The 15,512-nt window shown below is 45.6% G+C and overlaps 6 protein-coding genes across 6 annotated transcripts; 3 read left to right on the top strand and 3 right to left on the bottom strand.

The window, feature by feature from the left end:
- Positions 1 to 796: 796 nt before the first annotated feature.
- FPSE_06780 (uncharacterized protein) lies at positions 797 to 2,345 on the top strand (the record flags this gene model as incomplete). Its single annotated transcript, XM_009259898.1, has 4 exons — positions 797 to 1,010; positions 1,148 to 1,169; positions 1,227 to 2,268; positions 2,343 to 2,345. The coding sequence occupies 4 exons, from the start codon at positions 797 to 799 to the stop codon at positions 2,343 to 2,345; spliced, it is 1,281 nt and encodes a 426-aa protein (XP_009258173.1).
- A 296-nt stretch (positions 2,346 to 2,641) lies between these two features.
- On the bottom strand, positions 2,642 to 3,517 carry FPSE_06781 (uncharacterized protein; the record flags this gene model as incomplete). Its single annotated transcript, XM_009259899.1, has 1 exon — positions 2,642 to 3,517. One exon carries the CDS (start codon positions 3,515 to 3,517, stop codon positions 2,642 to 2,644), a length of 876 nt encoding a protein of 291 aa, XP_009258174.1.
- Positions 3,518 to 3,903: 386 nt separating this feature from the next.
- FPSE_06782 (uncharacterized protein) lies at positions 3,904 to 4,734 on the top strand (the record flags this gene model as incomplete). Its single annotated transcript, XM_009259900.1, has 1 exon — positions 3,904 to 4,734. One exon carries the CDS (start codon positions 3,904 to 3,906, stop codon positions 4,732 to 4,734), a length of 831 nt encoding a protein of 276 aa, XP_009258175.1.
- Positions 4,735 to 4,812: 78 nt separating this feature from the next.
- On the bottom strand, positions 4,813 to 7,115 carry FPSE_06783 (uncharacterized protein; the record flags this gene model as incomplete). The annotated part of the gene is made up of 3 exons (XM_009259901.1): positions 4,813 to 5,821; positions 5,887 to 6,910; positions 6,959 to 7,115. 3 exons carry the CDS (start codon positions 7,113 to 7,115, stop codon positions 4,813 to 4,815), a joined length of 2,190 nt encoding a protein of 729 aa, XP_009258176.1.
- A 346-nt stretch (positions 7,116 to 7,461) lies between these two features.
- On the top strand, positions 7,462 to 10,359 carry FPSE_06784 (uncharacterized protein; the record flags this gene model as incomplete). Its single annotated transcript, XM_009259902.1, has 10 exons — positions 7,462 to 7,630; positions 7,693 to 8,456; positions 8,564 to 8,932; positions 8,982 to 9,186; positions 9,242 to 9,422; positions 9,472 to 9,507; positions 9,552 to 9,630; positions 9,684 to 9,726; positions 9,781 to 9,888; positions 9,938 to 10,359. The coding sequence occupies 10 exons, from the start codon at positions 7,462 to 7,464 to the stop codon at positions 10,357 to 10,359; spliced, it is 2,376 nt and encodes a 791-aa protein (XP_009258177.1).
- Positions 10,360 to 10,707: 348 nt separating this feature from the next.
- FPSE_06785 (uncharacterized protein) lies at positions 10,708 to 14,983 on the bottom strand (the record flags this gene model as incomplete). The annotated part of the gene is made up of 10 exons (XM_009259903.1): positions 10,708 to 10,874; positions 10,947 to 11,049; positions 11,106 to 11,237; positions 11,302 to 12,165; positions 12,220 to 12,295; positions 12,350 to 12,882; positions 12,945 to 13,012; positions 13,071 to 13,254; positions 13,311 to 13,325; positions 13,391 to 14,983. 10 exons carry the CDS (start codon positions 14,981 to 14,983, stop codon positions 10,708 to 10,710), a joined length of 3,735 nt encoding a protein of 1,244 aa, XP_009258178.1.
- Between the last annotated feature and the right edge of the window lie 529 nt (positions 14,984 to 15,512).

The following is a 15,512-nucleotide window of genomic DNA, read 5'->3' as shown; positions in this document are numbered from 1 at the left end:
CAGACCCATTTATCACTTGCATGTGGTGATACGCCAGCTTATATCCGGCCAATTCCCTGATAAACAAACCAGTAGTCAAGCTTAAATACTCGATAAACTATTGTATCATTCGTATTGATATTTGTTTACTGATCATCCTCTCCGAACCCGAATCATAACATAACCGATGTGGAGATGCCGAGAGTAGCGTTGCAACCGATCCGAAACACGCCTTTAATACGACATGACTTGTAAGGCGTGTCACTGAATGATCCTGTGATTCTTGACAGCGTGGCACGAGGATAATGATCGCCGAAAGCTTCGTCGGGTCTCTCTTATTCCCGTAAACCGGGTGGAGGTTGGTAGATATGCTCAAGGTTCCGATATCCCGGATTTAACAACTCGACTGGGGATAATCATGTGAATGATACTCCTCGGGTCTGGTACCCAACCAATACAAGTGTCCGTGGGTGAATGATGGTAATCTCTTCCTTGTAAAGCTTGAGGGATATTCACAACCTTGTTCATGGGTCATACTATTGGGTGAGCAGTAGCATCAATGGTAGGTAAAGTTTATGACTGCATTTCGATGTACCATACCCCTCATGGTGTAACACGAAGACAACACACGATGAATTTGTGATACAGACTCGAACAATTATATATACTGTTAGCAAGCCCAAAGTTTAAAAACGTTGGCCAAGCCCATACTCTCCTATATCGTGCCTCCTACATTGCTTTACCAGACACCGAAATAAGCCACAAAGCCTTTCCCTTTTATAACTTAATTCCAAGTTCTTATCTTTTCATAAGTATCATGTCTGACAGTACAATAGTCCTCGATGCTCTTATCGTCGGTGGAGGCTTCGGTGGTGTATACCAGCTGAAACGACTCCGAGAAGAGGGCTACAATGTCAAGCTGGTCGACATGGCGTCTGACTATGCAGGTGTCTGGTTCTGGAACCGATACCCCGGTGCTCGAGTTGATAGCTCTATACCGCACTACGAGTTTTCCGATCCCGAGCTATGGCGTGACTAGAACTAGACTGAACGCTTCCCCGGAAGCGCCGAGCTCAGAGACTACTTCGAATACGTCGCTCAGAAGTGGGAGTTGCGTAAAAACACGCTGTTCAACACGTGTATATCCCAATGTGACTGGGATGAAAAGTCCAACAGATGGACAATCCAGAGTAAGGACGGCAAGAGAGTCTCTGCCCAATACTTGCTCCTCAATACTGGCTTCGCAGCCAACGATATACACCCGACTGGAAGGGTATCGACCAATTCCGTGGCACCTGGATACATCCTTCGTACTGGCCCTATGAGGACCCTGACATGAAGGGCAAGAAGATTGCTGTCATAGGAACAGGTTCAACGGGTGTTCAGCTTGCTCAAGAGCTCAGCAAAGTAGCAAGCAAGTTTGTCCTGTTTCAGAGGTCTCCCAATCTGGCTCTTCCCATGAAGCAGATCAAATACTCCCCCAAATCAATCCCAGAAGATCGCTACAAGGAGGTATACCAAGGCCGCCTCGACAGTTTCACTGGCTTTGACTTTAACTTTACTCCACGCAACACTTTCAGTGACGACTCCAAGGCGCGTCTTGCACTATACGAATATCTCTGGGCTCATGGAGATTTTCACTTTTGGCTCGCAACCTACCAAGACATGTTGTTTGACGAGAAGGCCAACGCAGAGGCGTACAACTTCTGGAAGTCCAAGGTCAGGTCTCGTATCAACGATCCACGTCACCAAGAGCTTCTGGCTCCCGAGAAACAACCTTACAGCTTCGGCTGCAAGCGAATTTCTCTGGAAAGCGGCTACTTTGAGATCTTTAACCAGCCGAACGTGTCCTTGGTAGATGTTAACTCAACCCCTATCGTTGAAGTCACGGAGCGCGGTATCAAAACCACTGAAAAAGAGTGGGAGTTTGACATTGTCGTATGTGCGACCGGGTTTGATGCACTCACTGGCGGTATGCTAGATATGAACATCACCGGTGCATCAGGTCTGAAACTCAACGACAAGTGGAAGACGCGAGTCAAGACATATCTCGGTATGACAGTCGCTGGATTCCCCAACATGTTCTTCACATATGGACCCCAAGCACCTACAGCATTCTGTAACGGTCCGACATGTGCGGAGTCACAAGGTGAATTCATTATCAGTTTGATGAAGTACATGTCGAAACACGGCTGTCGAACAGTGGAAGCCTCGCAGGAGTCCGAGGCTGAATGGGGAGCGACAGTTCATGATTTTGCCAATGCCTCGCTTTTACCCAGCACCAAGTCGGTCAGTCATGATATTTGCAATCTTTATTGACTGGTGTAATACTAATAGTGTTAATAGTGGTACATGGGATATAGTAATCCAGGCAAGCCACGCGAGTGTCTGATCTATCTCGGCGGTGTTCCAACATACACTAAAACCTTAAAGGGTTGTGGCGATAGTGGCTATAAGGGTTTTCATTTCAAATAAAAGTTCAAAGTAATTATTAGGAGATTTTAAAATTTAATCTATATCTGTTCAGATGTAGTAATAGGAGAGTATAGGTCAATGGTGGTTCTATGAAGTATAAATATCTACTTAAGTTTCTTCTATAACTTGTGAAAGTGCGCCTGAGTTTAGAGAAGAGTCACTCAAGTAAATACAAGATAAGCTTGCATCAAAAGTAATGTCTCTCATCAAAATCCTCATACTCATCGTTGGATAAATCACTATCATATCCTTCGCTGTCCTCATCAGGAATATCCAGAGGTACCCCATTCTGCTTATCTAATGCATATTGTGGTGTCGTCTTTCGTTCTTTGTGTTCTTTTTTGCTGCTCTGGATATATCTCATAGCTGCACTTGCTTTGTCTCCGTATTGGAGGCGCGGTACGGTTCTGGGTGGTGCATATCCGGGTTTGCCTGTGCTAACGATCACATCCTCGTCCACGCTATCACTCAAGTATCCAACCGGGCTGTGGTGGGTATCTGTGACTCGGTAGCGATAGACTTTACGTTTTTGGCGACTAGATTCTTCCTTCTTTTTCTCGTCGAGTCTCGATTGCGCTCTCCTTTCAAATTCTTCATTATCCATAGAACGTTGGATTTCGAGAGTGGTTTTCGAAATGGTTTGTCCATAGTGAAGCTCATCCTTTAGTCCCATAGCCTTTCTGCCAAAACTGGCAAGAAGATCATCCATTTGTGCTCCATGTCCCACTGTGTTGTCTTTCGATATTGTATCCTTGTTGCATACTCCACTCAAAGAGTTAGGTCCTTTTTGACGGAGTTTGTTTGATGACCCAGAAGATCGAGAAGGGAGTGATGTCCTGGCTGAACTACGGCGTATGGACCCCTCACTCCGATAATCTGTGAGAGATTCCCCGTCATCGCTGTAGGGGTCGGAGTACGAGTCGTAGTCAGGAGGATTAAACACCTTTTGGCGTGAAGATTTCGGAAATTCCTTGAGAGGTGCACCAGGCTCCCACAAATGACTTTTGGAGGTAGGTATTCTTTCTCGACTGCGGCTGGTTTGTGAGCCTTGGTATCTGCTCATGGCGAGTTATGAAGGAGGTTATACGACAGCGGGTGTGGTGGTACGTCGACTTTGGTGACTGAAAATAGCAGATGTTTGGTGACCTAGCGATGGTTTAATGGTGTTACGAGCGAAATAAGTATTGTTCCTGGTCAACTTTGTTCCTGAGAGACTGGAGGTCGGGGCTGTGCTGAAACGCATAGAATTGAGGGGAGCTCAGCGCTTAAGAAAGCTTCTGATTGGTAGAGTCGATCCCTTTCACTGATACCCCTGTAAGGCTGACTAGACTTGGCGGTTGGCCTCTTTTGATCCCATGTCTTCAAGACCCCTCATTGCAAGGATTTCATCTCATTATCTCACAAAACATCACGAGGAAATTAGAACCCTGAACGCTACTGCAACAAGTCATGTCTACTCGCCAAACCAATTACTTCTTGGCGCCGGTTGGTAACCCTCCAGAAGGTCCAATCCGTTTGGGGAATATTATCTCAAACCCAGCATTTGCAGACGATGCTATCAATGAGGAGTACTACCCACCAACGACGGAGCTGATCGAACACAACCAACCAAACTTTACCTTTGACATGAGTGTCAAGAAAGACAGGTCCTTTGGTGTTTGGGCATCGTTCTTACAAACCCTGGGAATTGGAGGGGACGCCACCGTCGACTGGTCAAAAGAGAGCAGTGAGCAATGGGCTTGCGAAAACTTAAAGACGGTTTCATTTAGTCCCAAACTCTCCTACATCTCTGAGTGCTTGGAGGACGAAGGGCTGCAGCATTATATGCGTGTCAACAAGCCCTGGCTCGGTTCCTCCAAGCTGTACATGATCACAGGGATTAAAATCGCTTATGGTGCAGCTTCAACCATTGAGTATGCAAGACAGCGAGGGCTGAACCTCAAGTTCGGAACAGACTTTAGCTCACTGGGCGTACCCATAAGTCTTGGGCCTGAAGTTGGAAGTAGCGACACGTTATCGACTAAGGAGTCGCAGAGCGGAGCGGAGCCTTTTGTTTTCGCCTTTCGTTTGAGAAAGATCAAGATCTCACGGAAAGGAGAAGTTAAACATGAGAGATATATCAAGGGAACTCTTCTGGGGGGCAAAAGGGATGGGGAGAAGCAAGATGTCGATGCTGATGCCGATGCCGAGGTTGTGGTTGAAGGTGTTGAAGACTTTGATGCGGATGGAGAGGAGTTTGGACTGAGCACATTTGACGATGACTCGGCGGACGATGCATGATGTAAATCTGTGATGGTCGAGGACTCTGATGCTTAATTGAAAGTTGTATCTATTGGTAGGTAGATAGCAAAATTTGCTCTATGTATTATTTGGTAATAATCCAGCGCCTACTTCTAGGCCATATTCCTTTCTCAACTCATCCACAATAAACCAAGCAGTAACCAACCTATCCTCTCCAGCCTTACCGATAAGCTTCCATGGTGTCAGAAACTTGAGTCCATCGGGTCCCTTGTCACTACTCGCCCGTCTTAACATAGCAAGCATTGCAGGCATTTCCTGCAAGTATGTCTGAACTTCTGGGCTTTTGTTAAGAGGACTTTGTCTAGCAAACTCAAGTATTAAAGCTGCCACTCCCACAGCGATAGGGCATGCAAATGACGATCCTTCCCAGATATGGTCTGTGTTGGGTGATGTGATTCCAAGCCCTGGGGCACTGAATCTTGAGCCTCTACTGTGTTGGGAGGACGATGAGGGAGCGCTTCTGGCGTGCTCACCGAGACCATCGGCTGCATCCACAGCAATCACACTATCGGAACGTGCTGGATAGAGTATGTCGTTTGGTGGACCAAGGAGTCCGTCGTTGGAAGTAGAAGCAAATAAATGAACTCCGTTTTGTCGTGCAAATTCGATAGCATTCCGAACACCGCCATGGTGATAAGGCCAGCCAAATGACATGTTGATAATGTCGACGCCCCAACCACCACCATCAGGGCTATCCTTGTCTGGCTTGCCAGACGCCTTCCGTATTGCCTTTTCGATAGCTGATTTGTCAGGTACACCATCTGGACCAGCCACTCGACAGACATACAATACTGCTGTTAGACTGACTTTCAGTATTTGCACGGCTACTGCTGTTCCATGTCCAGAAGGATCTGTCTTGGCTTCAGAATCAGGGTCCCCTTCGATGAAGTTGGCGAGCCTCTTGATTCTTTGGTAGTATGGTCTCAGTGATCTCTTGTCTTGGGGGTTATCGTAAGCAAAGCCAGTGTCAAGAACAGCAATTTTCACTGGAGTTGTTGATTTGAACTCTTGTTTGTACATAAACTCGTGTGTTGCTCCTAGCATCTGGAACCATTGCTCCGTTGATCTTGTAATACAAATTATATCAGTGCGATTATTCAGATATGATGTGATATTAAATCATTGCCGTACCTTGAGTCAGAGCTTGAAGCTTGAAGAGCACCCATGCTCAAGTATTTGAAAGCGTCGTCAAGCGTCGGCATGGGCGTAGCATCGGTATTAGAGCATTCCTCACTACGTACTTCTTGAGTACTAGAGCTATCAATGCTTTCAATTGAAGAACCAGACTGTTTGATAGGTGCCGAAGAGTTGGGTTGTCTTTGTACGTTCAGGAAGTCACGATATCGAGCATTGTGAAGTCGCGAATATCGCTGCTGGCCAACTCCTGACTCAAAATATTTAACCATGTCCGGCCACGACACATGACTCATTCTTAAGGGTCCAACAATCATTTTGTGAACAACAGAGTCAAGGTCTATATTGTTTGGCCGACCAGTGAGTATCATGACTCTCAGACATGTTTTGTCTTGTAGCCATTGGATGAGTTGCGAAAATCTAGCTTCCCAGGTATGAGCCTCTCGAAAGTTACTGCTCATGATTTCTAGATCTAGAACAATAGAGACGCGTGGTTGGTTGTTCATAAGTTCAGCCAAAAGCCGATACCAGTCGCTCTCGCTCGCTGATCGGAAATCAAGCTTCAATTTGACGAGCAAGCCTAGTGTCTTTGGGGTTGATAACGTCTGCAAACACTGGATGGCTAACTGACGTAGGACACTGACCGTTGATAATTTAAAAGGACCTGGAAGGCTATCAGGCAAAGGATCCAAAAGATGAAGTACCGGCTCATTCTTCTCAAGTCGCAGGATCACCTCGACGCTAAACCTCTCCAACCGTTTCAAAGACTGTGAGTTACCGACTACAAATAAGATTGTTGACTTGGAGGTAGACATCCAGGTTTCGACATCTTTGTGGTTCCAGATATCGTCGGTGTTGTGGAGTGATGATTTGATCATGATTCGGAGTACCCTGTTCCGATGCTTGATAGCTTGTTGATCAATCACGAAACCATCGCCGTCGAATGCTGGAACCTGCCACAACAAGGGTGCATGGGGTAATTCGGAATCGTCCCAACTAGGGACATTGAATTTGATGCAGACTTTCTGTTTGTCAATGAAAAGTAAATGCAGACCAGTATGTTACGCACCTTGGATCTGCGTCAGAAGTTCCTTGAGCTTTTCACGATAATCAGTATCTTGCCTCTGTTTGTCTAGATCGATGATATATAATTGCTGTAAGCCAGCACCGTCATGGCATTGTAGTTGTCGTATGACTTCAGTCTCTAAATATCGCAAGGGCTCCATTGCTGACTGGATAGCAGAATCGTTAACCTCGTAAGTCTTAGGATATAAAAATAAACAGTCTAAAGACTATAGTCTAAGTCGCATGAGCTGACCTAAGGATTTCGTCTCTTATGCTCTCAGCGGCCAATGTTTCTGATATCCTGAGGATTATGCCCAACTCTGAACATTGCTTCAGCTGAACTTGGCACGAGGAAGCGTAAGCGCTAGATAGAAGACATGGTATGCGCGATATATCGCTCTAATTGGTGGGGGCGGAGTCACGCATCAATACCCTGTCGCCAAGGCTGACCCTCTGGTTATCTTCACAGCCTCATTTTATTTCTTTACCCTGCAACATTGAAACACGATGAATTCTAGACCACGACGTCCTCGAGAACGCTCTCCGTCCTTCGAAGACGTTCGAGAGAAAAGAGGAGAATCCTCCCGGTACGACAATGAGAGGCGACGGCGCAGAAGGAGAAGCCCTGCTAGCTCCGAAGAGGACATTCCAAGAAGAAAAGTCCACGACGAACCTAGTGAGTCTTTTCAACCATATTGCCCACGGAACATCTACAGCTCACCAAAGTCCTATAAATAGGCGACCAAGAATCTGATCCTGACTATCCTCCTCCACCGCCACCAGAGCCTGAAAATGATGCCAACGTAAGGTATCGGCCAATGGTTCCATTCAGTTGGAGAAATGAAATTTGTCGTTTCTTGGATGTTTCGCCTGATGCTCTGGATGATGAAGTTTTTCAAGCCATGACCAAAGCGTCTATAATCCTGAAGGAAGCTGAGCAGATGAAGGCCAAATACGAAGCTGGACGAGGACCTCCTCGCTATGAAATCATCCACTCAGTCCGATGCGAACAGTCCAGAACTGAAGGTAGACTCTATCTGGACCAACCTTGGGTTGTAGAGACTGGCCCCAATGATGCCCATTTACGGGGTAGCCAACCTATCCTGAACTTTGAGCTATTTCTCGAACGAAACAAAGAAATTGTCTTTGTGATTTATAAAGATTACAGATGTTGTGGAAGACAGCACAAAAGTCGTTCTAAAGCCCACACCGAACCGGATGGTCAAGTCGACGCATCTTCACTGTTGACTGCGGAACATATATCCATTATATCGCCCGATCTCAGCTCAGCTATGGAAGAGTTTTCAGACATTGCGCTGGGGGACTTTCCTCATACTGATTTTCGAAGCGGCGACGAAATGCGCCATCCGTATATCTGGTGGTTCCATCGTCGGAAAGAGATTGACGAAGCCCTCGAGAATTATAAGTCATCGCCATCGCTACCTATGGTTCATTTATTCCGCGAATATATCCTTGGGCGCATGACAGAAGAATGGGAAACAGTGGACGAGTTGCTTGCTCGGAAAAGGATATGTCTCAAGTACATGGATTATCTCTTTGCAAGTTTCCTAATAATGAACTGCCAGAGGGATGCTAATGCGACAACCAGGTTCCTAATCAACTTGCCATATCAACAGAGCAAGGACGCGATATCTCAAAACTTTCAGGCGCCGTAACGCAAGGCTGGCTCGAACGAAGACCCTTTCTAGACTATTCAGCAAAGGTCAATGTGACTTTTTGGACCTTTGATGGCACATTTCGGAAAGCATCAAAGGAGTGTTCCATCAAGGACATCACACCCACACCTACCGATGACATGGACGAATTCAACATCACCGACTTGCCGCTTTACCCTATTGAGTATGCCAGTAGTGAGATTGCCGATGCACTTCGTAAGCGCGGTAAAATGTATTGGAAGTGTCGGTTCCGAAACTACGTCGGGCTTGCTCAAGAGACAAGTGAGGAGATTCAAGACTCCGTATGTACCCTGGAGCTTTACTTCATATTTCACTACTGACACTTTTTAGATTGGGTCTCGATTCATGGTGGATATCGCAACACACAAGAAATTACATCGCGATGCCACCACGCGTTCCCAGCGACAGGAGTCTCCAGGTCCGAACGACCTTGAATCAAGGTACATGTCTCAAGACGATCCGGACCTAGGGGACGAGTTTTTCTTGTGTCTTCCAACCTCAATCTATGGATTCAACATGGATAAGAAAGAATGGGGTAAGAGTGTCTCAGCACTTAAGAGATGCTAAGAAAATTGCTAACAATAACAAAGTTAACTTGGATGTGCACTTTCTAAGAGATGTCGTTTGGAACACGGAAGCATTTGATCTTCTTGTCGTTCAGGAAGAGACAAAGCTCCTGATTCAAGCTGTGGTCACGAACCAGCTTCGTACTACTGAAAATGCTGATCTCATTCAGGGAAAAGGCAACGGTCTTTTCATTCTTCTCCATGGGTGGGTTGATACCATATCATTCGCCTCGGGGTAACTAACAGTAATACAGGGGTCCCGGTACAGGGAAAACGCTCACTGCTGAAAGGTATGTTTTTCTACTAGGGGGGATATAGCTTCTGACAAGATAAGTGTTGCCGAAGTTGCGAGAAAGCCCTTGTATAGAGTTACATGCGGCGACATAGGTACCAAGGCTGAAGACGTCGAACGAGTGAGTTTTAGTTATGTTCTTTTACAATATATCGTTCTCACTCACTTGACTAGTATCTTAACGTTGTTCTCCATCTTGGAAAAACATGGGGCTGCGGTATGTTACTCCAACACCCCTATGTCCTTATCCCTCACTGACTGACTATGAAAGTTGTCCTCCTCGACGAAGCAGATGTGTTCCTAGAACAGCGCTCCCTCGTTAACCTTGAGCGGAATGCTCTGGTGTCCGTATTCCTACGTGTCCTGGAGTACTATGATGGTAACTGCACCTAGCTCAAACAGCCTTCATATTGTGCTAAAATGTGAAGGCATTCTAATTCTCACGAGTAACCGCGTGGGTATTTTCGACGAGGCTTTTAAATCCCGAATCCAGCTCAATCTCCGATACAAAACGCTCGATCGAGCTCAAAGAAAGCAGATCTGGAAGAACTTCTTCATCCGCCTTAGACGCCTCGAGCAGGAAAATGGGACAACGGGAGGATCGTATGGAGCAAACGTGGATGAGATGATGGGCAAGCTTGATGATCTGGCTGAAGCTAACCTGAACGGTCGTCAGATTCGAAATGCTGTGTCTACAGCGAGACAGTTGGCTAGGTATCAGAAAGAACCATTGTCGTATAAGCACCTGACGGCTGTGATTGACGAAGCAAAGAAGTTTGATGAGTATTTGTTGGAATTGAATAGGTCGTATACGGCGGATGAGATTCAGAGAGACAAGGGAGAACGGTGAATAGCTACCGTCATCATGTATAAATGGTCTTATCAATTCCATTCGTCTCTTCCATAACTAACCTTTACAAAACAGCGAGTCATGCTGTTAATCATTTTGCAATCACAATGATAGAAATGACAATTCTAGTCTCTACGTGCAGTGCCCTTTATTTCCACACGTTTGTATATTACTCGTGTCTTTCCACGCCGCGTGATGCAAGGTCAATCCGATGCCGATAGTTCCAACGGCTGAGAGAAATAGGAAATACCCATCATATTTGTTCATTATACGTCCCAGACAATATAAGAAATGTATTATTACAGAACAATACATCTACTTAAGTCAGTCACACTCCTATACTCGTATTCAATCTCGGCGGTTGTCATTGCCAGAAGGCGGGTTTTCCACATCGCCCACCTTTCTTTTCTTCACGACTGGTAGCTTGCCAGTCCACTTTGTCCACCACGATTCGAAACTGTCAATCTCAAAAGCAATGTAGATCAGAAATGCGATAATGAAAGCAGAGACAGGAACTAGAAAGAGACACGAATTAGTAATCCATTCACCCTCTGTTTATACGGCACCTTCACTAGTGATGTACTTACACATAATCTCAGAGACATAGCCTATGCTGAGTTTGCCGTCACTGGCCCTCTTGAACTGGTGGATATCAATCGCGAAAAAGGCTGCCATGAACGACAGAGGTAACTGGAGAAGTAGTCAGCCTGTGTCGAATGGCACTGGGTTAAAAACCAGAAACATACGAAAACAATCGTGACGATCGTGAAAACCATAATTGTCTTGCCTTGTTTGACGCTCTGTTCTGCTTGGACCCTGGCATATCTGGCATCCATAACATTACTCTGCTTCTGTTTCAAGTCAATGAGTAAGTTTAGCTGTTATGCACGTTTATAATTAGCTGGTGGTACTGTATAACTTGGATAAACTGTATAGACTCACAGCATTGTACACATTGTTAGCCCCTTCGATCATGTCTTCGATCTCATCGATACTGAGTTGAACGATTGCACGTGGCGAAGGCGCAGAGCGTTGCTTTTTATCAAGACTTGTACTTGGACCTGTTTTGGGCGCCATAGATGTGAAAAACGCATCATGTCTAATGTGGTTGCGAGTGACTTCTGGCACGAGCGACTTTACTCCGTTAGCCAGCGAAAACAATTCATCGTTTCCAACACGAACATTGTCCTCTTCTTCATTAGTCGACGTTTTTGTCACGCCAGTATTACCATCAACGTTTTGAATAGGTGTCTTCTCTCGCGCGCGATCCGGAGTCTTGTCCTCCTCTGAGAGCTCTCTTGCAATGGTTTCGGTTGGCTTCCTCCATTTTGATTCAGATGGATCTTCTGTTGCGCCTTTCGAGGGAATTGACTGGATTATATCCTCCATTTCGTGGATGACAACCTTTTGATCTCGAAATATCATGGACATGATACGTAGCTCATCCTGAACGTCCTTGATCTGGTGCAATAGCTGAACCTCCTTCGTAATGTCTAGAACTCGCAATTGCGCAATCTTAAAAAGATTTTCGACTTTTTCTTGTGTGATTCGTTCGCCGCTTGAATGAACAAGGAAGTCAATGAGCTGATTGGCCGAGTTGTCGTTGAGGTCCTTAAGCACGGCCTCAAATCTCTTGGTAAGATTAACTTGGAACTGTTTGGTATCTTGCGGTCGGGCTTTCTCTGGTGTTTGAACTTCTGATAGGGCATTCAATTGGGTTTTCAACGACTGTTTCGTCTTTTGCTCTTTCTTGGTTACCTCCATGACGGCGGTAAACTCATCGAAAAGTTCTGTCTCTTGTTGCATCTGCAATGTTACAGTCAGCACATCGAGTGAGAATAACTCTAATCAAAGACTTACCACGTCTCCAATTGCCATTTCGTACATTTCTTTGAACCGAAGTCGCTCATCCTGGCCTTCTGTGTCCAAATAGGTTCTGGAGCATTTCAGAGTAATCAACTTTGCCAAGTCGTATAATGTTTTAACTGACTGAGGATAATCGAGCATGTGCGAATGGACTTGCCTTAGTATAGTCGTATCGCCATAAGGGTCAAGGTCGTCATCACTGTCAGTTGCTCCATTCCCGTTACCTTCGTTCTTAGAATTTGGCTCTTTGTCAGGGAAGCATGTGACTATCGTTGTTGGTTTGCCGCTTTTCCCTGTAAGAATCCATAGCCACAGCTGGTCGACCACAGCCAAAACCTTCGATTCTGGAAGCAGATCTCTCTGGCAGGCTGCCCGAGACAGAACCTGGTCCCGATCCCTCTCTCTGGTGTTGTCTAACTCATGGTAGTAGTACTGATCCAGTGTCCTTCTTACATGTGGTTGATGCATGAAGTGCCGCTCTAGATCTAAACCTGTTGCTGATTTATTCTGGGAGTCTTCCTTATAGAACAGATAAGAATTTAAGAAACTCTGGTCTTTATTCCATCCTTTGATAGGGTTTGTACTACGAGTGGTCTGTTTCATAACGTCTTCCCTTTGAGTGTGTCGTTTCGTGATGTCCCAGTGGAGATACGGCATCTGCCATGCAGTTAGCTTTGTATTTCCGTAATTATTCATCTTTTATGGAGAGATGTGATTACAAAAAGAACCAAATTCGTATCAAAAGCATTTTGTTCTTTGCACGGAGACTTCTTTTTGCTTGGCGCTTCTGTACATCGTAGGTTAGCCCCATTGTCTACGGAACAGGAACTAGGTGGAAGGCTGACCGTCCTTGGAACTGCGGAAAGCCTGGCATAATGGTCTCATAAATCGAGCGTGATGAATTCCAGGCTTTACCGAAGTCGCATTCGAAGTATCGAGGCCACGATGATGTTGCCGTCGTACCCACCGCTCCGGCTTCAAGATGTTGTATGTCTGTGTCTTGTCCTTGTACAGTTGTGATATAAGAACCTGTTGATGTTAGCTACGTAAGACTATAGCGCTGTTTAGAATGAACAAGAACGTACTTCAACCCATCGCATCTGCATGCGCCAATAGAGATGATTAGCTTGATAAAACATAATTTGGGCTTGAAGCAGCTTCTTACGTTGTTAGCTGGGAGATGGATCCATTTGGAGACGGCTTCCTGTTTCTCCTCTTCTTCCGTGGATTCATACTCCTGATTCAGTAGCAGCTGGCTGACATCATGTCTCTCCGAAACAAAACCCTTCAAACTATCGCCTTCCGATTTGAACGTAGTCACTGTGGCTAAGAACAGAGCGTCCACAGCTTGGTCAAGTTGGTCAGCGCTTTCAGCGGCTGGGCCATCTTTGCTTCTCCATTGGAGCCTGGTTACCACACTTGGTAGCCTTTTGTTAATCGCCAGGTCTTCTGCTGTTTGCCCTTTGGAGTTCTTTTCGGAAATCACGGCTCCCCCTGTCAACAAAAGGTCAACCACTCTTGCTTTGGCATACTCGTCTGCTACGCCAGTAATTGCGAGCATGAGGGGCGTTAACTTGAACGTTTGCGTCGTGAAGTTTACATTCGCGTCAGACCGCAAAAGCATCTGAACAATGTCGCTATGCCCATGTTCAGCTGCAATGCAGAGAGTTGTTTTTTCGTGGTATATTCTTTCGCTTTCTAATGGAGCTGCTTCAATCGGTAAAACATCATCGACATTGCGGAAATTGCTGTGGCCTTCGTTGATAATGCTGTTGCCTTCTTTCAAAGAACTAAAGAATGTATCGGCTGGAGTGATCCAACCGAATCTTGCCGCCTGGCAGAGATGCTTCAATTCCCACCATTTCGGAGGGTTATCCGATCTCTTCCAAATGTCAAAAATGAACAGAAATAGCTCAAGATTTGATATATAAAATTGCCGAGAAGCCGCCCATGACAAGGGGGTGAGGTTCTCATCATCTTCTGAAAATAAGTTGGCACCAGCTTTGAAAAGAAATTTAACAATGTCTCTTCTACCAGTTCCTGCCGCCAGTGAGATTGGCGTCCGTCCACGTTCGTCTCGATGTTCAAGAAGGCTTTCAAACCGGTCTGTCGCATGGGTTTTCAGATGCTTCATCACATCCAAATTTCGATTGCGAGCAGCCCAGGATAACAATGTTTCATCATCCGAACTGACAAAAGCATCGAACCATTTGTGTGCCAGTGCCCACGAAAATGGGGTTTCATCTGAAGTAGGTTCTGATGGAGCCAAACGGTCCACACTGGAAATAGGTGCGTTCGCGAAGTCTACCGACTTTCCAATTCTCGAGAATGAAAACTCGAAAGTGGGCGAATGAGAGCTTCTGAACAGGATTGCTAAACATAGCCTGCTTTTCTCAAGCCAGTCTAATTGGAAATCCACAGTATTCGGGGATGATTTGTTAATGGAAGGGCTGTTAGGAAGAAGATTATAAGACTGCTTGCTGTTATCGCTCTCAGTGATTTTGAAAGCTGCTGTCTCTGAAATTTTGGGATTTAGTGTCGTATTTTTCTCCAGTATCTTGAGGTGCATGACCCATTGGCCTGGTAGACTCTTGATAAATTGAAGTTCAACGGCAAGTAATTTTTCTGTTGTCTCAATACCATCGAGATGTTTTGTGCTGTCCTTCGAAATGAGATAATTGGTGTTTATTTCGATGTTGGGTTTAGGACTGACGGCATCAGAGCGGTGTAACGCCGTTTGATCATCATGTTCAGTCATTGTTCATGCAAGAGAGTAACAAAGAGATTGTTGGCAATCAAGGTTCAGGGACAATCCAAATCGAACGATACCATGACGGAGTCTTATACTGAGATCACCAGGAGGGGGTCCTGCATTGGCTAACTGAGTTTCGCGCCACAGCGAGTACTATAGGAAGTGATATGCGAGGAGTTCTTTACTTTCACATTAATTGACTGATATGATTGGACAAGCAACTGGGTCTTGTAACCAATATTGGTACGGCTGAAATGGGTTGCTGACCCAAGGCGCTGTTGTGGCGTTCTCCCTGAAGATAAGGTTTCCATCATAAATCATACTTTTGAGCATTATGACTCCAATGCCCTCACGAGATTTGTGGCGTTCTCATTCGTCACATACCAGGTCAGTCGGTCACTCCTACACCTCGACAGCCGGTTGCTACTGACCAACAAAATCTGAACAATCCAGTACTGCAAGATTTATCATGTTATGCAAAGTGTTTTATGCAAGTATTACTGAACGTCATGCTGAAGCACCAAAACTCTTATCA

Source organism: Fusarium pseudograminearum, chromosome 4 (assembly GCF_000303195.2).
Source record: "Fusarium pseudograminearum CS3096 chromosome 4, whole genome shotgun sequence".
In the NCBI taxonomy this organism is placed as follows: Eukaryota; Fungi; Ascomycota; class Sordariomycetes; order Hypocreales; family Nectriaceae; genus Fusarium; species Fusarium pseudograminearum.
This window is presented reverse-complemented; position numbering and strand designations above follow the sequence as displayed.